Below are 22,007 nucleotides of genomic sequence, written 5' to 3' on the forward strand. Positions count from 1 at the left end.
CCCCTCTGATCATTTTAGGTGTTCTCATAACATTTAATACACATGTAGCAGTAACAGCAGTATGGGCACAACACTGGCGTAGTTTATATGAGTTGTAGCCTTCCTAATTGTATTCCCATGATAAGTGACAGAGAGTAGCATCACAAAAGTGCACTATGCTTTAACAGAAATGCTATACTATGGGTTATATCTGTATACACTTATTAATAAGCGTTTTGCTTGACTTATACCTACAGTGTGCACAATGTAGGAATTCCATTTATTGGTGAACTTGCATGTTGCAACTGAAAAAGCTCTCACCTCATCCCTTCCTTTCAAGCATGTTGGATGACGTATGTAGCCTTCACTTAGCATCAAAACTCAAAAACCCAATTTAGTTTGTCCATTGTGGGCTATTTTAAGTACACGGTGGTCCAAAAAGGTGGCTCCGTAGAGCTGACTCAGCTCCTTGTATAAATATAAAAGGCTCATTTAGGGTTATGAAAAACAATTCATACAGTCAGGTGAATGTAAACTAATATAAAATATGTAGACTTATGTAAATATCATCTAATTTTACACACTTGACCTTTGATAACCAAAACATAACAGAACCAAAAATTTGCCCCTTTTTCCTCCCAGAGGTCAGAGTCCTGAAACATCCGAGCTCAACTTCCTCCAGAAGGCTCAGATGCTGGAGACATATGGGGTGGACCCTCATCCATGCAAGGTAAAAAGTTAACTTTTTAAGTTTGCATTGTTTGGTTTACTACTGGATATGATGAGTAATTCTGTACTGTATGTTTTTGGATTAAATATGAGGAGCATTTAACAAATTGTAAATGATGTGTTTTATTTCTTGTCTTCAATCTTGAGTATCCCTATATCATTGTCAGAAATGTACAACAAATCTCTCTGTAATTTTACTTCAACTAAATCCATGGTTTTATGCTCCTGTCAGGACGTATCTGGCAACCCAGCTTTTCTGGCGTTTACTCCTTTTGGATTCACTGTGCTGCAAGGAAACAGGAGGGTCCATTTCCTCAAATGGTGAGTACAGATGAATGGTTACAAGTGGACATGCTCTGGACATGGATTTTGCAGTCACAAGTGAAAGGTCAAAGCATGTGTGATAAAGTGTGTTGTTGTGGCGGCTCTGTGCCCATAAAATAAAAAAACATGCATTATTCCAACTGAGCAAACAAATATCCTGCATAAACAATTGTACCAAGATGTATGGCAGCAAATCTGGCTGCAAGTGATTTAGTATAGATCATCCACACTCTTCCTCAGAATAACAGACTCAGATCATTTTAGTGCCAGATAAAGGAATAAGCAAATCTTATCATTCGTTCAAACAGCTTGTGTGGCTTAATCCAAATTATTACTGCTGGCTGTGAATATCACTTTTTCTTCATTGTATTTAGGATTTAGATTTTTGTTCTCCTACATTGATCACACACACACACACACACACATGTATCATGATGAGATTAAAATAATTGAATTTATTGTAATATGCCTGTTTATGAGAAAAAGCTCCAACCAAATGTGTGGAACTTTGTTCAGCCAGGAGCGGTGCTGTGTGTTAAATGTGATTTGGCTTTATGCATCATGTCATGATGGATGACTGTGTGCAGTCAAAGGTTTCATTTATCTAAAGTTTGTGAAGTGTAAGGCTGACTTGACCGACTGTGAAGCTCAGATTCACAGACGTTTTGTTGTCTTGTAATTTATAGGTCTTGTATGTTCTTAAATCAATGCTTCTAGCCTTTTCTTCACAGAAATGAATGGTTTCTGGGCTTATTAATGGGCCTCCAGCTCAATTAATATTTTAGCACCTTTGTTCATTTTCTGCCTTCTTTTCCCTGCCTTTCTCTCCTCTGCTCTGCCTTCACCTTTTTTCTTTAATTCTGTTGAACTTTACTTCATGTCATTTCTGTTTCAATTTGTTTACATCTCTCACCACTCTTTCTCTATTTGGCCTCTGTTCTGTCTCTTTGTCTCAGGGATGAGGTTACCAAACTCAAGTTTGAAGCAAAGACATTCCATATATATGCAAATCAGAAGGAGGTATGCAAATTAATTATTGAAACACTGCCCTTTTTGGCCTGTGGAAATCAGCAAGTTAAATGAGTGTGGCCTTGTTTTATGCATGGAGACACTGTCACTGGGGAGCTAAAATAATCTATCCTTAATACAGATGTAACTGGGAAATTGTAACAGGACTGAAATGCAGGACACCAAACACACCAAGATCAGCATAAGAAGTCCAAAAACAGTCTGTACACAGGCAGTCAATAATTTAGCAAAGGTATCATAATCTCAAAGGATTAAGACAAGGTCCAAAGAACTAAACAGATTAAACACTACGAAAGACTCAGAGTGTGAACGCTGGTACGCAGACTGACAGGAGACAAGATTAACTGGCAAAAACTCACAGGTGAGCTGTGGCTATATAACGAGGTGAGTAAATTAAACACAGCTGAAACTAATGGAGGGTGAGAATGTAATCAAGGTGGTGGGAAAACAAAGGAAGTGAAGTAATGTGAAACAAGAGAGAACGTAGGTTACCAAAAAAACAGGAGGAACAACAGGAAATTGTCATTAATAGCAAGAAAAAGGACAAAGTAAAGACACAGTTTAAGAGATGGTCAATATATACTGTATATAAATACTTTGATAATAATCAGTAGCAATCGCTCTGAAGGAATTATAAGCTTGAAGAAAATATAAAAATTGTCGTCCATTAGTATCAGTAAAGTGTTCTTAATGTTATGTAACATGTTGACTGTAGGATAGGAAGATCATCCTGACTTACTTTGCACCTACACCCGAGGCCTGTAAGCATTTGTGGAAGTGTGGAGTCGAGAATCAAGCCTTCTTCAAGTGAGTCAGACCACCTGAGCACATTTACTTTGAAAATGATTTTTAAGTTTGTTTCAGTTGATTAAATTGTTTGTGATATTTCTCCACATTCTCCCACAGGCTGGAGAAGTCAAGTCAAGTCCGCACTGTGTCCAGTAGTAATCTCTTCTTCAAGGGTAGTCGTTTCAGATACAGGTATTAAATGTGTTATGTAGTCATAATACATTGGCCAAATCAGGAATATTACTGTTCATATTCATCCACTTGGATCATGTGGGGTTTTTTCCACAATCTTCGTAAAAAAAAAAAAAATGATTGCACATGTGTACTTGGTGTTGCACTTTTTGTTTTGCATTACCCTTTACAGGACACTCATACTTGGAAATGAAAAAAATTCTACCCGAGAGTGTTGTTATTGGAGGATATAACAAGACTGTTTTCCTCCGAAATGTTTTTTTTTTTCATGTAGAAAATCAAGGTGTTAGGAACTTTCACAAGGCTTGGACCCAAATGTACAAGGCGAGAAACAGGAGAAGGGTTTAAAAGTGCTTCATTGTTTCCTTTAACCAAAAACAAAAGTGGAGCTGGAACAGCTCAAAAAAAGCTAAACACTAAGCTAAAACTTGACCTTAAAAAACTGAGAAACAAACAAAAACATAAGCTAGACTAACACAACAAAAATATCTCTTTCTTGATTCAAAACCTGAAGTGGCACGGGTGCTGACAACACACGTAAGACACTCTGGCAACAGGAAATGGGAGAAGGGAGTATATATAGGGAGTGAGGGTGAGGAGCACCAGGTGAAAACAATCAGGGAATCAGGCAAGACACAGAACAAGGCAGACAAGGTGCTCACAGGAAGTAGAGAAAACCCCTTACCAAAATAAAACAGGAAGTGACACTGAACTTAAACTAACTAACACAACTGACGGTGCATGACAGTACTGTAACCGGATGAGGTTGTCATCCAGAATGAAACTGGCAGGTAACCATGAGTGCTCTTCTGGACCGTACCCTTCCCAGTCCACCAAGAATTGATGACCCCGTCCTCTTTTCCTGACCGCCAGAAGCTTTTTCACTGCGTAAACTGGGTCGCCATTAATCATCCTGGGGGGTGGAGGGGGTCTGGATGGGGGAACCAGAGGACTCTCGGTGACCAGCTTGAGTCTACTGACGTGGAATGTTTGGTGCACTCGGAGAGATTTGGGCAGACAGGGACGAACAGTCACAGGCTTAATGACTTTTGACACAGGAAAGGGACCAACAAACCGTGGAGCCCTGGCCTGTACTCCGGTGCCACCCGCCGCTACAGGCAGTCAGCGCTCCTCAGGAGAATTCAGCGAGCAGATGCCCACACCTGACGGCATCTCCTCACCAAAGAATGTGCGGACGGCACCACCACCTCCTTTTCGGTACCTGGGAACAGAGGAGGTTGATATTCTTTCACGTCCTGGTCCAAGCCCGGCCAACAGAACTTTGCCGGAAGTTGGTCCGTCTGGACCCCGGATGACAGGTAAATAGTGAGGTGTGAGCCCAATGAATGACCTGAGACCGCATGGTTTCAGGGACATACAGCCTTTTAGGCTGACAGCCACTAGTTGCCGGGTTCACACCAAGTTCACTTTTTACCTGGTTTTCTATAGGCCAAGTCACCACTCCAACCACACAGTTCAGTGGAAGGATTGGTTCAGGATCCTTGGCCATAGGCTCTGGGTCATGGAGGCGAGAGTGGGCGTCAGGCTTCCCATTCTTGGACCCAGGTCTGTAAGAGAGAACAAAGTTAAAGCGGTTGAAAAACAAGGCCTACCGGGCTTGCCGAGAATTCTTGTGGCCGGTCCAGACCAAAAAAGGAAGCTGAGCCTCCTCTAGCCAATGTCTCCACTCTTCCAGAGCCACCTTCACTGCCAGGAGCTCCTTGTTTCCCACGTCGTAATTCCGCTCTGCTGAGGTGAGGTTCCTGGACAGGAAGGCACAGGGGTGGAGTCTGTTGTCCTGAGCCGCACTCTGGGACAGGACCGCCCCTACCCCCTCATTAGATGAGTCCACCTCTACCACGAATCGGCGTTGCAGGTCCGGGATGATAAGGACCGGTAAGAGGAGAATGACGTCTTGAGGCGTTAGAATGCCTTCTCTGCCTGTGGGTTCCACACAAACTGAGAACTAGGTGAGGTCAGTGCATGTAAAGGAGCGGTGACTGAGCTAAAGTTCCTGATGAATTTGCTATAGAAGTTGGCAAATCCCAAAAACTGCTGGACCTTTTTCCAGTTGGTAGATGTAGGCCAGTCCCTCACTGCACTGACCTTGGCCGGGTCCATTTCCATCTTCCCCGTGGTGATGATGAATCCGAGGAATGTGACTGTGGTGGTGTGGAAGTCACATTTCTCTGCCTTGACGTACAGCTGGTGGGCTAATAATTGCTGGAGGACCTGGCGAACGTGGGTGATGTGGGTCTTAATTATCCAGGTAAACAAAAACAAACCGGTTCAGAAAATCACACAGCATGTCATTGACCATGGATTGGAAAATGGCTGGAGCATTAGACAAACCAAAAGGCATCACCAAGTGTCTCATAGTGTCCAGTGGGGGTATTGAAGCCAGTTTTCCACTCATCCCCTTCCCTGATCCTAGCTAAATGGTAAGCATTTCTGAGGTCTAGCTTAGTGAATACACGGGCTTCCTGGAGTTGTTCGAAGGCAGATGACATGAGGGGGAGAGGATAACCGTTTTTGATAGTAATCGAATTAAGTGGACTATAGTCTATGCATGGCCGAAGGGACACATTTTTCTTGGCCACGAAGAAAAATCATGCACCAGCTGTGAGATGAAGTCTTATTCACTGTGGAAAACATGGACACTGAATTTCACAGAATTTTGAGCATTCCCCTCCCCATGATTCTACCTCCCTGGGTTCGCCAATTCACCTTGGGGTTGTGTTTTATTAACCAGGGGTAACCAAGTTCAAGGGAGTGAAAAGGTGATTTGAATGCATGAAAAGACAGGTGGAGGGTAACTAGGCAGGCTAGGAACGTTAACAAGTGTTTGTTGAGACTTGGTGAGTGGTTTGCCTACCAGACACGAAGCTCTGTGATGTCCTGACTGTCCACAATAGAAACCCCTCCCCTCCTCCCCGCCGTTGCACCGTCTGGTTCAAGGCTGAAAACTGCTCCTTGAGTTCCCGTAGCCTCATTCCTTGGGCTCCAAGGGCAGCCTTCACTGCTCCGGTCTCGGCTGGGTCCATAGTTTGGCCAGAGCGTTCTAGCAAACTATGGACTAGGAACTCTCACAAGGCTTGGACCCAAATGCACAAGGCCAGAAACAGGAGAAGGGTTTAAAAGAGCTTTATTGCATCCTTTAACCAAAAACAAAAGTGGAGCTGGAACAGCTTAGTTAAAACTTGACCTTAAAAAACTGAGAAATATACAAAAACATAAGCTAGACTAACACAACAAAAAGATCTCTTTCTTGATTCAAAACCTGAAGTGGCACGGACGCTGACAATACACGTAAGACACTCTGGCAACAGGAAATGGGTATATATAGGGAGTGAGGGTAAGGGTAAGGATCACCAGGTGAAAACAATCAGGGAATCAGGCGAGACACAGAACAAGGCAGACAAGGTGCTCACAGGAAGTAGAGAAAACCCCATACCAAAATAAAACAGGAAGTGACACTGAACTAAAATTAACTAACACAACTGTTTTTTCACGATAAGGATACATTTCAGTGATATTGCTGAATCTCTGCTGATTGGCTGGGGGAAATCTATGCGTTTCTAAGATTTCACAGTATTGCACAGTAACACACAGTAACGAATGGTAACGCATGGTGACGCATTTTCGGATGTCTGTGGAAGTTACCAAATATAGTTCTCTGCCAAAATGGATAAACCGCATATGAACTGACTGTCTTTTTCCATTTTCTTAGTGGAAAAGTTGCAAAGGAAGTAATGGAACAAAGTGCCAAAATTAAGAGAGACCCCCCAGAAATCCACAGGTAACATTTTAAACTACATATTTGTTATGAATGATGGGATTTTGTGTATTCCTACAGTCATGTTCACATTGTGGTCCATATGCATGATATTCTGATATATGCTTGTTCAGGGCTGGTATGGTACCAAGTAGGAGTTGTCCATCCATCACCCATGGCCCTCGTTTGACCAGTGTGCCCAGGACCCGACGTAGAGCTGTACACATCTCCATCATGGAAGGTAAATCTCACACACTCCCACACACACACACAAAGGGGAGAAGTACTAAAACTTTTGTGTCTGAAAAAATCTGTGCTATTTTTCATACCTGGGACAAAGGAGAGAGTGAAACTGGTCTTTTTTTAATCTGAAATAAACTCTGAACCTCCATCACCCACGTGAAGCTCCAGAAGTATTTGGTGAATGAACCATAGACCTCTTTTCATAAAAGGTCTATGTTGCAATCGTGCGTGGAGAAAGTGAATACTGGACCCAAGGAAGACCTGATCAGAAAGTGGTGGTTGTAGACAGATGTGCTGCTGCACTGGATGGCCGTTCGATGCCGTAGTTAGGTTACTCTTGCGGGATCTTCTCATCAACATGTGTGATGCTAGTTAGCTGATGCTTATGCATGAGTAGTACCCCGGAATGTAGCTTGGAGCTTGTTCTGAATAAATACCACTTACCTTTCATTATTTGACTCAACAGTGGTCAAACACATGACAAAACACACCCACGGTGCAAAATGTTTATCACTCAATTTTTTGGTCCCTGTAAACTACCTAATTGTGTGATATGTTAATAGGCTGATACGCTCTTTTGTCCACTTTCTGAAACACGGAAATACTCCGTCAGCCAGTGAACTCCGGCATTATTTTCATGTGAGAAAGCCGTCCTGTCAGTTTATAAAGGGCACTTACTGTGCCTTCTGTCTTACAACAGGCTATTAACCTTTTACTATTGCTGCCACTGTGAGTAAGTTGCGGTTATTCAACCAGCAAGAGTACAATCAAATAAACTGATAGTAAGTTCACTGTAAAATGGTCTTTTGCCACACTAACCCCCGCTGACATAAAGAGCAGTCTGTTACATTGTTGCAACAGGGAAACAAATCCCTTGTGTTTTGTCCTGTTGCTCTGTCTGTGTTGTTTTTTCCACTGGTAATAATATCTCTGGCTGTAAATAGCTCCTGCCATCAGTGGCCATGCCATGAGTGTCACAGCTGACAGCAGGGGGGAGGCGAGGTGGACTGTGCACAAGTAGACCACATTCCTGTGCCTTGTCTTTCACCCCCAGTCCATCTTTCTTTCTGTCTCTCTGCTGACCTGCCTGCCAGCCATGTGGAAGCTTGCTGTTGAGCCGAGCCACTGTAGTTAGAGACAAAGAGGAACAGGGAGGAAAAAGTGGATCATTTCTAAAGGATAACAGAAAAAGAGAGAGCAGTGTGTTGGAACGCAGTTACAGATAGACAGGTGTTCTTTGCTCGCCTTGAACCATGGTGAAGTGTCTGATCCGGATCAAGACCAAGGTGAATGTTCACTTGCGCATGATCAACCACTGCTATCGTGATGTGACGGTGCGCGTGTTGTCTCTGGGACCCAGGCTCTTGGGAAAGGCCCTAGGGGTCCTACCAATCTTGCCCGCTCTACCTGGTGGTTCTTCCACTTCTAGCTCTGGTTCTGGAGCTGGACAGAGCTCCAGAAGCCATTCCAATCTCGCTGTCCCACCCAAACTCCAAGGATGCAGCCCACCAGGCAGTAGTGATGGTAAGATAAGATGATCCTTTATTAGTCCCACAATGGGGACATTTAGCAGGACTGGTTTTAGAAAAGATTGAAAAGAAGCTCTGAAGAGTGAATCAAATATTTCAGGATTGTGTCGTCTGTATGATATTCTCATGACTCGTGGGGATAGGGGATTATCCTGGCCCTATGAAACTGTTCGTAGGGGTTATTGTCCTTGGGTCTCATGTTTACTGTAGTGTCAGAGGTGACACCTTTAAGTCTTTTATCTTACACAATTGGACAACTGGATCCATTTCTTAAAAACAGGCGACAAAGTTTTCCGTAAACCTTTTCATATTTGCTTCCAAAAACACAAAAGGAAACAGGATATACTGTGGCTGTTAATTCTGAACTTTATGTCTAATTCAATCAATTAGAATGAGTGCCATAGTTAATGTGTTCTAGCAATAATACAAACATCTGATATCTTTAGAGTTTCACTTGTACATGCTCAAGATTTTTTTGTCAAATCGCACATATTTCATGTGTGATATAACAGAAAAACTAATTTGATTTAAACTGCACCACGTTAACACAAGGACAATTATCCTAGTAAAATAGGCATTTCTAAAGAAATTGCAGTGGGATTGGTGCCTTTTGCTTGTGTGTGTGTTTACCTGTGTGCAGTCTAATCTGCTCATCTGACTCAGCTGTGGGTGTGACGCACCTGCAGTTAGTGGTTGCAATAACAATGGCACCTCTTAAGATACAGAGCAGGCCCATTAAAGATACACAGAAAGCACCACTGATGCACCTTGATGCACGTAGTTTTGTTTTGATGAAATTGTTAACAAGCCTTGAGCAGAAGAATTACATTTTAAAATTGAAGAAGAGGTTTTAAAATTGGGGACTTGTGTGTTTTTGCCCAAGAGTGGGAGAAGCTGGGTGGTAGTGACACTGTATGAAACTAGCCACATTTGTGGTCACAAATCATGTATGTAGAGTGAAATTTAGGAACTAAAGGGCAAGTTGAGAACAAGAGAGAATTTTCGATTATAGGGTGTGATGTCATCCACTGTAGCTCTGAACCTTCCATGCCCGGCACAAGGGTTTCCTCCCACAGTTCACAAACATGCAGAGATAAAATGGTCCCTCTAAATTGCACAGAACTGTGAATGTAAAAGTGAGTGGTTGTTCATCCTTGTGTGTTTGCCCTGCAGTGGACTGGTGACCAGTCCAGGGTGTACCCTGCCTTCTGCCTTATGTCAGCTGGGATTGGCACCAGCCCAATGCCTCCCTCATATGGAGGATAAAGCGGTATAATAAAAAATAAAAACACTCCCCAAGGCTCAGTTTTCCAGTGTCAATACAGTTTTGACAATTCAAATCCAGATGCATCATTAAATACATCCCTAGCTCTTTTTTTTTTCATTTTCGGCTTCTCTGTCTCTCTATGGGTCGCCTCAGCGGATGATCTGCATATTTAATTTGATTTTTACTAGGAAACTAGGTACATTGGATGAGGCGCCCCGTGGCTGGGGTCAATTTAGAGTGTCCAATTAACATACATCCCTAGATAATTTCAGCAAAGCTGGTCCTTTACTTTTTGCGGTATGCTGCTCACAGACAGACAAATGCTGCTGAAAACATAACCAACTTGGCAGAAGTCTTACACTTAACCTTAATAGTAACAATAGTTTCCGTTCAGTTTACTTCAATTTATCTGTTAACTCAGATAGATTAGACCCAACAGCATGGACTATATTATTACGCCATATGTTTGACATTGTGGGACACTGGGGGACATGGGACAGTGGACTGTGTGGGCTGCTCCACTTACTATGCAAATGATGGTGAACTGATTTACTGACATGAAGCCAATGCATAAACCAACGAAAGAGGAAATGAAAGAGAGAGTCAATCAGGAGATAATACCTGTCAATTACAATTGTCTCCTTTCTGACCTTTCTGTGGTTTGTTTTCAGGTCTGGAGTCTCTTCGAGACAGTGCCCACTCTACGCCTGTACGCTCCGTCTCCCATGGCGACTTCATGCCTTCCCGGGGCCGGCTGATGGACGGCAGCGAGGCAAGTACATCGGCCGTCATCTCTGATGAAGCCTACAGCCCCTCAGACAGTGTGCTGCCTACACCTGTGGCGGAACATGGCATGGAAATGCCTTTGGACCGCCACCACAATGGGTCTACTTGCAGCGTTGATGAGGAGCAGGATTCCGGGGCGGGGACATTAAAGGAAGGGAAGGCAGCAGAGTTCAGGCTTGGCAGGAGAGCGCTGCGTATGGTTAGGAGCAGACAGTCACCACAGAGCGACGCAGAGGAGCTGAACAAATTCATCCTGAGTGTGTTACGTCTGTTCCTGGTTACCATCGGACTGTTGTTCGCCCTGCTGCTGCTCCTCATCATGCTGACAGAATCAGACTTGGACATAGCCTTCCTGAGGGACATCCGCAAGACACCGGAATTCCAGCAGTTCCACTTTGAATACTTCTGCCCCCTGCGGCGCTGGTTCGCCTGTAAGTTACGATGGATGGGAGGTTTTCTTATCAGTAAGTGAGGTGAGCTGAATGGTGCACTGACTGAACAACACAGCATAACCCTCCACAGATGGAGATGAGACATGTTCAACAGAGAGACAGGTCAGGAGAGAGGGCAAGAGGAGGGAAAAGAAAAAAAATATGGTTCCTAATATGGACTCATAAGCGTCTCAGAGGAAGGAGCTCCTGCCACAGAGCCACGGACTGACTCCTGACAAGTTTTGACCATTTCAGCAAGGGAAAAAATATATCATATTTACTTTGCAAAGTATTTTGATTATTATTTGTGCACAAAAATCACTGCTACGGGGTCAAACATGTCTGACGGACTACACTCATCCAACCACTAAAAACAGTTGCCTTTACTTTTTGACTAATTTATGCTGTTACATCATTATTACACAGATTGTCTTGCTGTCTTGGGGTGTGTTTTTTTTGTTGACCAGCGATTGTAAGATGAAGTTTGCAGTCTCACTAACAACAACATTTATCATTGTTGGGGTCTGTTCTGAGACTAATAACAGTACCTGGGCTGGTGTGTGTCTGTGTGTACTTTTGTTGTGATAGCCAGTTTTGGTTCAGCATCATTTTTGGCTGCTCCTCATAACTTCAAAGGGCTGTTTGAGTGTTGAGTCATGGTTTGTAGGGCTAAAATTAGTTTAACGTTAGGGTGGTGGCTGTGACGGTGTAAGTTAGGGCAAGGGTTGGAGAATGCATTTTGCCATTGAGTGTCCTCACAGCTGGGGAAAGACAAGAATGTGTGTGTGTGTGTGTGTGTGTGTGAACGGGTGGGTTTAAAGAAAATCTGAGCAGCAATTTCTGAATGTAAATCAGTCCTGTGTAAAAACAATATTTACAAATCTTATATTTTGTTGCACTGGCAATGTGTGTAGAGCCATTAGCACACTTTAAAGGTCCAATATGCAATATTCGATTGAGTATTTTCACAACAGGGGCTCCAATGACAACACACAGAGAAGGAGTGTGACACGCCTCTCTGCTGAAGAACTATAGTTCGGAACTATACTATATGGATGCAGACTATTGCATAATGTACCTTTAAAGCAACTAGACCTTTCTGAATTCTTCAGGTATGTTAAACAACCACATATGAAGGTGTTTAAGTAAGTTGTAGTAGCTATTTAATCTGGGAGTGATGTTAATGCTGCCTTGTTACAAGCCTTGAATAATTCTTTGTAATGAAAGTGACTTAGTTTATTGTTAGTCGTGCGCCATCACCATCTCGGCCAGAACACCAAAACCTTTCATTGTCCACTGATTATAACTCAATCTTTTGTTAGTATGACAGTAATGGAGGTGGTAGGTTCACTGGTTTAATTAAATAACAGCCAAATAATGCTAATACAGTAACTACTATCAGCTGATGGGACTATGTTAGAGCTGTAGTGATAGTGATGTGTTGGTTTGCTCTATGACTCTGTAGAAAGGAGCTTATCTTTGTGTGCAAAACTGTTAATATAAAGTCCTTTACATGATGGAAATGTTGGTCTTTGTAGAATGTAGAGCAAATATTAGTTATATTTTAGTTATAAGACGGCTAATGTGGTCCTACGTATTCTTTTCTTTTCTAAAATTAAGACCCATGTTCCACTTTGTGTTTAGCTCTGCTGTTTATATTTCATCATTTTATACACATGGAGATTTCCTCACGGCAACTTTCAGTGGACTTGAAAAGTCATTTTTATAGTAGATACATGGTTATCAGACCCGCACCTGCTTCTGAGAGACCCTAAGATAATTCATGTTTACGTCCAACTTCAACCGACCAAAGAAACCGCTGTTGTCCGTCAGTTAGCATCAGATGGAAAACTCTGATAGTCCTGCTGTCCTTCTCCAGTGTTGTTGTGTTACTTCACATGTAAATCAGCAGCCCAGAGCGAACAACAGCATACTTAACACCACAGACAAACCTAAACAATATGTACTGTAGGTATATGCTGTCTGCAAGTGATCATTCTGATCGTTGACGACTTTAACCACAAAATGATTGAGGAAAAGGTAAAGCAATATGGGCAGTTCTTCAAATTACCACAGGTCTTTTTTTGTTCTTTTTTTCTGTTTGGTGCAGTGTTAGACAAGAGAAACAGAAATATCAGATATATTTATATTCTGTAGTTTCTGTATTCGGTGGTTTTTGATGTGGAGGTAAATTGAATCAGTAGATATTTTTGCTTTGTACCGGATTGATTTTCTCATTTTATGTTCATGTGTGTCAAGAAAATGCAGCATAATTTGAGCAATAAATATTGTAAACAATGTAATGGACACGATTAACAATGAACAGCTAACCAATCAATGTTCATCTGTCTACTCAACATGGAAAATGTCTTTTGAATTCACTCAGAGGGTAAAAACAGACTGTAGATGCATGTGAGAACAGAATGGTGCCCAGTGCTCTCCAGCAGCCAGCAGCACACAACACTCTGTGGTACAGATATTTCTTCAGAGTATCTATTGTTCATGAAAGGGGGGGGGAGGAGGTTTATATGCAAGTCCTGTTTAGTTGTTGCCTCCTTCGAAACTGCTTTCTTTTCACTCACTCCACGGAAATGTATTAGACAAAAAGATTTTGTATAAAGTGACAGCAGAAGCTTTTTATTTGACTCAGAAAAAAGGTGTGGCCTCCATGACGTTGGAGCAGTTTCTATTTCTAGCCAATTCAAAAACAGCATAGGTAGCATACTGAACTACTCGACTCTCTCTCTTTGTGCAATGCAGTTGTGTTGGTTTTTTTTTTGTGCAGCTCAAATCTGTTTCAGATCACCTAAGCCACACCATGATAGAGCAGGAAGACAGCTCCATCTTACATTCATATGATTAATGTTGACTGGAGTTAAGCCTGAGATTTTGTCTTACTGTAAGATTGTTTCCTGTACCATAGCCCCACACATGGAATTGTCTCTGTAAGCATGTGCTCTGCATTTATTACCTCCAACAAGGCTGCTTATTTCCAACCACTAACTGAATACTGCTGTACACTATTTATGAATAAATATAATCTATTCTTGACAACCAGCAGTAACTGCGGCTACAAGTTCAATGTTGATGTCTCTGAAGATACTGTCAATGCCAGTTTTTTCCAGTGTCCTTGCTCTTGAATTAACACACACACACACACACACACACGCTCAAGCATTGTGTTACAATGCTGCCATCTTATGGAACAACCAATATTATGGATAGTAAAAATGACACCCAAATGTTTTTAGAATAAACAATTGATATTTATTGTATTTGTTTTAAAGGCAACATAAAAAACAATAATGAAATTTACAAATAATGACATTGATTAGATACAGACATTTGGGGTATCAAGTTATCTAACTGGACCCTAACTGAGCATAAAGGCTACTGATCATTCCTCTCCATCATAAAGGAGGTAGCTGCATCCTCATGACAGCTTGTTGAGGCAGAGGGTAAAATGAAGGCAGAGGGGGAAGAAGAAAAAAAAACGGGAAAAACCCAAATCTGCAGAGGACTGGCTTCACAACACAACATCATGCTGGAGTCCAGAATATCAGACAGAACTCTGATCATTAACAGTCACCAGGAAACGTGACCGTGTCTGGACGGTTAGCAAAGACTTAATTACAGTGCGGTCTTCTATCAAAGTCCAATGATGCGTTTAACTGCATCTTAAACAAGAACAGGCTAATAAGCAGCCCAATGATCGTACAGATGAGTGTTTCATTGTAAATAGATGAGAAATATATTCTGATGTGTTATTGTGAGAGTAATATGTCACTAGTATAAGATTTTAATCCATTTTACACAACCTAAGAAACTTAGATTGTGTAAAATGCATTAAAATTTTAGAGGGACATGGCTTTGAATATGGAGACGGATGGAGACAATGCTGCATAAAAGCTCAACAGGGGAAGAAACAAACAATACTGTCACAAACCAGCAGTGAGACTTTGTATTTCCTCTCTTCCTCTACCTTTCTAAAGGCAACCTGAGGTGATAGTCTGTCATGTATTGGACCTAGTCAGAGAGGACATGCAGCCGCCCTGATGAATTGCCCCCCAATAACGCATTCCTTGTGGGGTGAAAAGCAGTGACGGACAGAACTGTGGTAAGGTTCTCACAATCCATGAACGAGTGCAAAGGCTGGCCACTTTCGTGGAACACCTCCACTTTCCGGGGCCTCGACATGCTTCCCACTACAAAGCAGTCTTCCTGTTTGGGGTCCCACACTGCTGACAGTTTACTCAGCCAGCGGCCTGTTTTCATGTCATGTCTGAAATAAGGACAAAAGATCGTCAACAGGGTCAGGCTACATAGTTCTCATGCTACATAGTTCTCATAGCACAGAGGAGGAAAAAGAACACAATCCAAGACAAAGTTAGTGAATCAACTAAAAGGATGTACCTGATGCTCTTCAACAAGGGAGATTCTGTTGTCAGTGCAGATGTGTCATATATTCTGTAGAAAAAGGCATTTAGAAAGTGAGTTGGGATTTAACTAACTGAAGCAAATACAACACATTTTTTAAATTGTATATCAAGCTCCACCTGATGCAATTGTCCATGCAGGAAGTGAGAATTCTGTTCCCCGTGTGTGGGGAGAAATACGCGCTGGATATGCTTAAAGAGTGGCCGTGCAGCTGGGAGACCGCCTTGCTGTTCGTTTTCTTCAGGCATCTGCTGTCATAGATACTTACTACCCTTAAGACAAGATTACAAAACAATAAGATCATCACCTGACAGATTTAAGTGGAAAATATTTGAATTAGACAATAATTAACCATACCTGCTTTCTGCCACAGCAAAGTACTGTTTCTGCACAGGGTGGACACTGACACAGCGCACAACCTTTGGGTCCAGTGAGTGGACAGACTCATGGGAGTTTCTGCAGAGAAATAAATCACCAATATTGAATCATTATTATAGTTTTACTTTGAGTTAGTGAATAGGGTCATACTGTAACTAGAGTTGCAAAGTTCCAGAAATGTGCAAAAGTGACACTTTTCCATGGAAATGAACTCAAAATAAACTGGACATTTTCAAAAGTGAAGGTTGGGAACTTAAATATCGTTGATGAATAATATAGTGTACCATAATCTTGGCACCCCCTATATGCACTGTTCCACCATCACGTGCTATGGATGTATTTTAACAGACATGTCCAAAATCCAGCCCTCAGATTTTTTCTGCCTGCAGATTCGGTTTTGAGTCTTATTTATAACCAGGGACAGAGTAGGACAAAAAAAAAAAAAAAAAAAAAAAATCGACCCCAGTCAAATGTCATCCCCTTTAGCTCAGCTGGTGAGGAGCAACCCAGTCATGACAGACAGATATATGCATTACATACATTGATAATTATGACAATGACAATAACAATAAAATTATTATAACAATCCATTGGGAATCTTCACATTATCAAATCTGGCTCTCCTTAAAAAAAAGGTTTGGACACACCTGTATTATAAGAACTGGATAGAATACTAACTGGATCCAAAAAAGCAATTGTCCCATAGACCACAAAAGTAAGAGACACCTATAAAACCTTTCACAGGACACCTCGAGACATGGACATAGTCATTTATTGAGGTTTATATTCTTGATTTTAAATACAGTTTAATTTTATAAAACCTTCCTCAAGGCCATAAAAAGCACAGAGATATTGTATTTCCGAATGACTTGTTCACAAAGCCGAGAGGCATGATGGGAATAGCGCTACTGCGCAAAGTCTATGGGCTGTATAACCCAGAAATGATCCCAGAAGTCAGAAAAGGTTTTCAGCATATGTGCTGGGTGAGCAGCTTCATCGTAATGAATGGTGCCAGAGGGGAGGTGATCATTCCAGTTCTTATAATTCAGTCACATGCACAGATTAATTTTATAAACCTAGAAAAATGTATACCACGGTATTCACGGTATACGACAGTATTTTTTTATGCATGAGTGAGTGCTCCAGCGAGAAAGAGGCACAGCTAACTATCTTACTATCAATCCATATAGTTAGCTAGACATGGATAGTTAATATACATACAAATGAATCGGTGTCAAGTTATTTAATTGTATAATTTTGCATGCATGTCTGATTATGACGAAACAAAATGTTTATTTTATTAGGACAGTTGCTTTAAATTATCCAAAGTGTACATAAATTCTCATTAATTCCCATGGCGTTTCAACCCTCTTGCCTTTAGTCTAACTGTAACACAATGAAACAAGATCAAAAAACATTTATATTCAGCAACGTCACCAATAATACGTTACCCTGGGGTGCGCCGGTCAACGATGGCAACTTCTCCGTACCAGTTACCAACAACTAGTGTCGAACAGTCATGTGACATGAAGTCAAATGTTTTCAGGCCGTCTTCAGTGTCATACACCTGAACAAATAAACAGACACAAAACAAACTTTTTGTGAACTTTTGTGATGAATTGATTTTTATCAGTTTACAATATCCGGTGTGGAACATTAAGGAGGGTTTATTTGGCATAAATTAAATATTATTACCTAAAAGTATGTGTTTAAAATTGTTACAAAATACAATTTAGTTTTTGTAACCCTTTTATATAACCTGGAGTCAGGGACCTTGCTTTATGGAGGCTGCCTTCTTGCACTGCTGTTTCTGCAGCAGCTCAAACACACAAACCAGTGAAAGCAGATGTTCCACATTTTTAAAACAGAAGCTTGCGGTGCAAACTATGATGAAAAGCATATTTTCTGGAATACTACAGCCTCCAGTTACCGGACACACTTGTTTTAGTAATGCAATCTGTAGCTCCACCATTACATGTAACACATCTTTACACACTGGACCTTTAAACGTTTGCAGTACAAACTTGGTAACATGAATTCATCGAACAAAAAGTCTCACGTCATCAAAGACAGCCTTCTGTAGATCCATGCAGCGTAGAGAGCCGTCGTAGCTGAGACTCAGTAGATGGCTGGCATGAGCCTTGGAGAACAGCAAAGAGCCCACTGGACGAGTGTGAGGCTCAAAGAGCAGCACTCCATCATCACCCCAGTCACCGCCCTGAAGAAGCACACCATTCAAAAGATGTAGAGTTCATATGATGACCCAAAAGAGTTGTAAATTTAATTTTCAAAACAGGAATTGTACACTGTATGTGACTCGTTTGGTGTTTACTGAAAGATAAGGTGTGTGTATATCGAGGCCTGTTACTATAAGCATATTTAGTGTTCACTTCCTGCCCTCTAGTGGTCTAACACCCATTTTCAACATCTTTGGATCACTGCAGATCTAAAAACCTACCAACTTCCAGAGGCCAACTTTGCCCCACTTGTCTCCGGCTGCCATCAACAGGCTGCTGGTGCAGGGGTGGAAAGCAGCAGAGAAGATACGATCCTTCACCACTTTGGCCACTCTGTCCTCAGTCAGCTTCATGTTCCTCAGGACTGAGGTATACCTGCAGACAACCAGTCAATTCACATCTGTCTGTCACATTTATATTAGCATCATTTGAGAAAAAATAGCAGCTGATGCACCACTTTAGGTAATTAGTCATTTGTTCATTGGTGATACACTTAAAAGTCAGAACTTTGAAACTTACTTCTTCAGATCAAGCTGTACCTTGCTTTCCTCAGTTGGGCCCTGTGAAAAAAAGTTAGGCTAAAATTGGTGAATTTATTCACAAGGAGTATAAGTAAGCATCAATGACCTATTCAACAAAATACCTATGTAAGGCCTTGTTTTAAGGATTCATATTTTCAAGTCATTTCATACACACTACCCTTACCTTATACCCTTACCCTATATATATATATATATATATATATATATATAACCATATATATATATATATATCTGGCATTGTCATGAGGAACATTTCGAGTCAATGGAAAAAACAAAAATAATGTTAATCGATAACTTTCTACAGGTATGGAAAACACTAGACAGCAAGTTAAAGCATATTTAGAACATACAGTAAGTCATTGTACTCGCACAAAAAGGTACCTACCTCAGAGAAAAGCTCAAAAAGTTTTGAAGGCAGTGTGCTGCCCTCCTCCATGTTGACTGGATGCATGGGCAGAGAGCCAGAAGACTTCTTGAGAGACACAGACTTTAAAGCAAATCAGAACAGAAGTGAACAATCAAAAAACAGGAAATGTAACAGAGACAGCAATGGAGCAGTGTTTTACATATTGTATTTACATAACTGTATATTATATGGGGCTGTACCTGTTTATTGACAGGCGTGTCCCTGGGTTCAGGAGGAAGAGTCAAATGATCGGCTTCTATATTTTGGAGACGAAGGGATTTACGAACTGGCAGCGCTTCTTTTGCAGCAGGCTGTGACCTGTTTCAACAGAAACCAAGCATTACAGCAGGTATTTAGGAGTTAGTGTCATACTGAACAGAGAGCTCCATAATATCTGTACCTCATGAGACCCCTCTGTGATGCCTTTGGACGCATCAGCTGCTTGACATCTTCAGAGGCCTTTAGAGAAAGATATAGACAGTTCACAGTTATCACATCTGTTCAATAACAGTCAGAGAAGAGAGTCATAGGATAGGCGTATGAAACAAATTAATTGCTTCTCTGGTAATTCATAACCTTTAGTTACCTGGAACAAACTGATGGAGGACAGGAATTCTTGGTTTCTTCTGATGTTCTCTTGTCGCTCCAGTTCATACTCTGAAAGCTCTTTGAGCTCACTCTGTTACACAAACAGAAAGTATTGACACTTTAAACAGGCATACATTTGTCACACAACAGATGAGAATAGTGATCACTTGATTTGGTCATAAAAGTCAAAACAGAAATCCAAAAGCAGAACAAAAAAATGTTTTGTGCATTTCTGAGGAGCATCTCGCCTTTTTCCTCTTAGGTTTTTCAGCTGTGCTGATGTTTTCAGGAGAGTACTGCAGACGCTTGGGTGTCAGCGCTTGTCGAGATGATCGTCGCACAACATCCTCCAGATTCACTGGGGTCCTCTCCTGCAAGATGCAACACCATGGTAAACCATTTATTACTGTATTTAGACACAAAATGACCATGAAGTATGGGTTTCGCTGATGACAAGGTTATTCACATCTTCTATTCTTTTCTTCGTAAACCAAAGGATTTATTGAATAAAATCTGCTTTAGTGTATTGTACTGTTCACTTATAATGCCTTACATGCCATACTTGCCAAAGTTTGGAGAACTTATAAAACAAACTTAGATTGTGTAATTTAACTTCAGAAAAGAGAAATCAGAGTAATATGTTGTTAAATATCTAATATTTTCATAGGATCTTTCTTGTTAAAACTTCTAGACATGTTATATTCAAAAACACAAGAGATCATTTATCCTGTGGTGAATAAAACTCTCCCTGTTTGCATTCAGACATTCGAAAGAGAAGGGAACTAGCAAAGTGAGAACAAATTCTAAATACATTTGTTCTGCTTTATGTTTGTAGTGTAACCGGATGTTACCGAAATAAAGATGTTCATTCATTAATTTACTGAAGCTGTGAATATCAGAAACGTTCAATTAGTTACAGAACAGCGTTTAGATGTTGAAACAACTCGCCTTATAACAAACCAATGCGTTTATTCAAAATGTAATGAGTTGCTAACACAGAGAATGTTAATGTAATTCAGCTGCTACCAAAAGGACAAATACAAGGCGGGTTAATATAGAGAAAACATGAATTTACCATTTTCTGTACCGTCGTCACAGCAGCTTTGCGTTTCACTCGTCTTGTCAACATTTTAGTTTTGTAACAAAGAACTTTCTTCCTCAGGAACGACTGAGTTCAGCCGACATACAAAAACAAACTCTCTGCACTCACACACACACGGCGGTAGCTGAAAGTCTTGGATAACGTTCGCGCCACATGCTGAAAACGCTGTTCTGTAACAAGTCTCACCTCTCCATGTTGTGAAACTGAATCATATCACCTCATTGGTCAAAAAGGTACGTTATTGACGTAAGGGGCGGGAGTATGATGTCAATAGCCAATGAACGTCTTGGGAAATGATTGACGTCCCCCTCCCCCCCCCCGTTTGAGAGCAGTGGAGTCACCCTGTCGCCATCTTTCGGCAGGTTTGGGGATAAGCAGGATTGTGGCAAAAGTATTCAGATAGATATTAGTTATTAGATGCACTGAAAAACATTTAACAACTCAGTCAAAAAAAGTAGGGTTTTTTAAGATAAAAGTGATTGTGTTGACTGATAAACAATAGTTTGGCAGTGGACTGCTACTGAGTGGACTGCTACTGTGACACAAGATTAGATGTTTTGTATGTAGCAAGTGTACAAAGACAAGAAATGTTTGCACAACAAAGTGCTCACAAACTTTTTCTACTAAGAAAATGCAACTGCTTCCATCTTATCTTAACACCTAAACTAGTTTTATTACTGCCCTTGACAAAAAAGACACGGTTATTATTGTTGCATTTAAGGCTTCTTACATTATGAATGAATATTCATGTTCACATATACCAACTCTTTCAACTGTCCATACATTTGTACAGATGTACCACATTCGAGACAAACAGGACACACCTGTTTGTAGTTAATCATGCTGGTTTCTATGTATTATATCAGTATTAAGTATCAAAGACTACATTTCCCAATAGTTCCAATGATTTATTTACTACTGCCTAAAATACTGCCTATTTTTCATATAGCGTTCATTTCAATTTCCAAATTGTATTACTAAACAAGACTTGTTTGTGACAGTGCCATCTAGTGGAAATAGCATGTTTTTTGGCGAATATGGCCAAAAACAACACTATCTGGTGGAGAGTAGTAAAAATTATCAATGAAAACAATGCCCTGATTGACAGCGAGATATAATAAATTGCATGTATTAAGCTTTAATGAAAGTGAGATCAAAAATTGCAATTTGAAAGGGTTTCAATGGCACATTTTTTTGTACTTAACGGTAAGAGTGTAACACTTGTTTGTACACACTTGTGTATT

General features: G+C 41.0%; 2 protein-coding genes across 3 annotated transcripts in view; one reads left to right on the forward strand and one right to left on the reverse strand.

Moving 5' to 3' along the window:
• The window catches only part of LOC131459408 (FERM domain-containing protein 5-like), an 81,428-nt gene extending 67,304 nt beyond the window's left edge, over positions 1-14,124 (forward strand). Inside the window, exons 7-14 of the mRNA XM_058629213.1 lie at positions 622-709; positions 941-1,029; positions 1,989-2,052; positions 2,777-2,868; positions 2,968-3,042; positions 6,773-6,841; positions 6,952-7,058; positions 10,528-14,124. Coding sequence (XP_058485196.1) covers positions 622-709; positions 941-1,029; positions 1,989-2,052; positions 2,777-2,868; positions 2,968-3,042; positions 6,773-6,841; positions 6,952-7,058; positions 10,528-11,114 — 1,171 coding nt within the window. The 3' untranslated portion in view covers positions 11,115-14,124. The remainder of the gene's footprint in view (positions 1-621; positions 710-940; positions 1,030-1,988; positions 2,053-2,776; positions 2,869-2,967; positions 3,043-6,772; positions 6,842-6,951; positions 7,059-10,527) is intronic.
• A 201-nt stretch (positions 14,125-14,325) lies between these two features.
• On the reverse strand, positions 14,326-20,962 carry wdr76 (WD repeat domain 76). 2 transcript variants are annotated; one of them, XM_058629214.1, is made up of 14 exons: positions 20,737-20,960; positions 19,910-20,032; positions 19,660-19,752; positions 19,474-19,532; positions 19,274-19,391; positions 19,053-19,154; positions 18,645-18,685; positions 18,347-18,500; positions 17,948-18,106; positions 17,340-17,455; positions 15,868-15,966; positions 15,630-15,782; positions 15,487-15,540; positions 14,327-15,355 (listed from the first exon to the last, which is right to left on the reverse strand). In XM_058629214.1, exons 1-14 carry the CDS (start codon positions 20,788-20,790, stop codon positions 15,100-15,102), a joined length of 1,581 nt encoding a protein of 526 aa, XP_058485197.1. In that variant the 5' UTR covers positions 20,791-20,960; the 3' UTR covers positions 14,327-15,099. The 2 variants fall into 2 exon arrangements, with proteins under 2 accessions (XP_058485198.1, XP_058485197.1); XM_058629215.1 differs by lacking the exon at positions 15,487-15,540 and having other exon boundaries at positions 14,326-15,355; positions 20,737-20,962.
• Between the last annotated feature and the right edge of the window lie 1,045 nt (positions 20,963-22,007).

This window comes from Solea solea, chromosome 5 (assembly GCF_958295425.1).
Source record: "Solea solea chromosome 5, fSolSol10.1, whole genome shotgun sequence".
In the NCBI taxonomy this organism is placed as follows: domain Eukaryota; kingdom Metazoa; phylum Chordata; class Actinopteri; order Pleuronectiformes; family Soleidae; genus Solea; species Solea solea.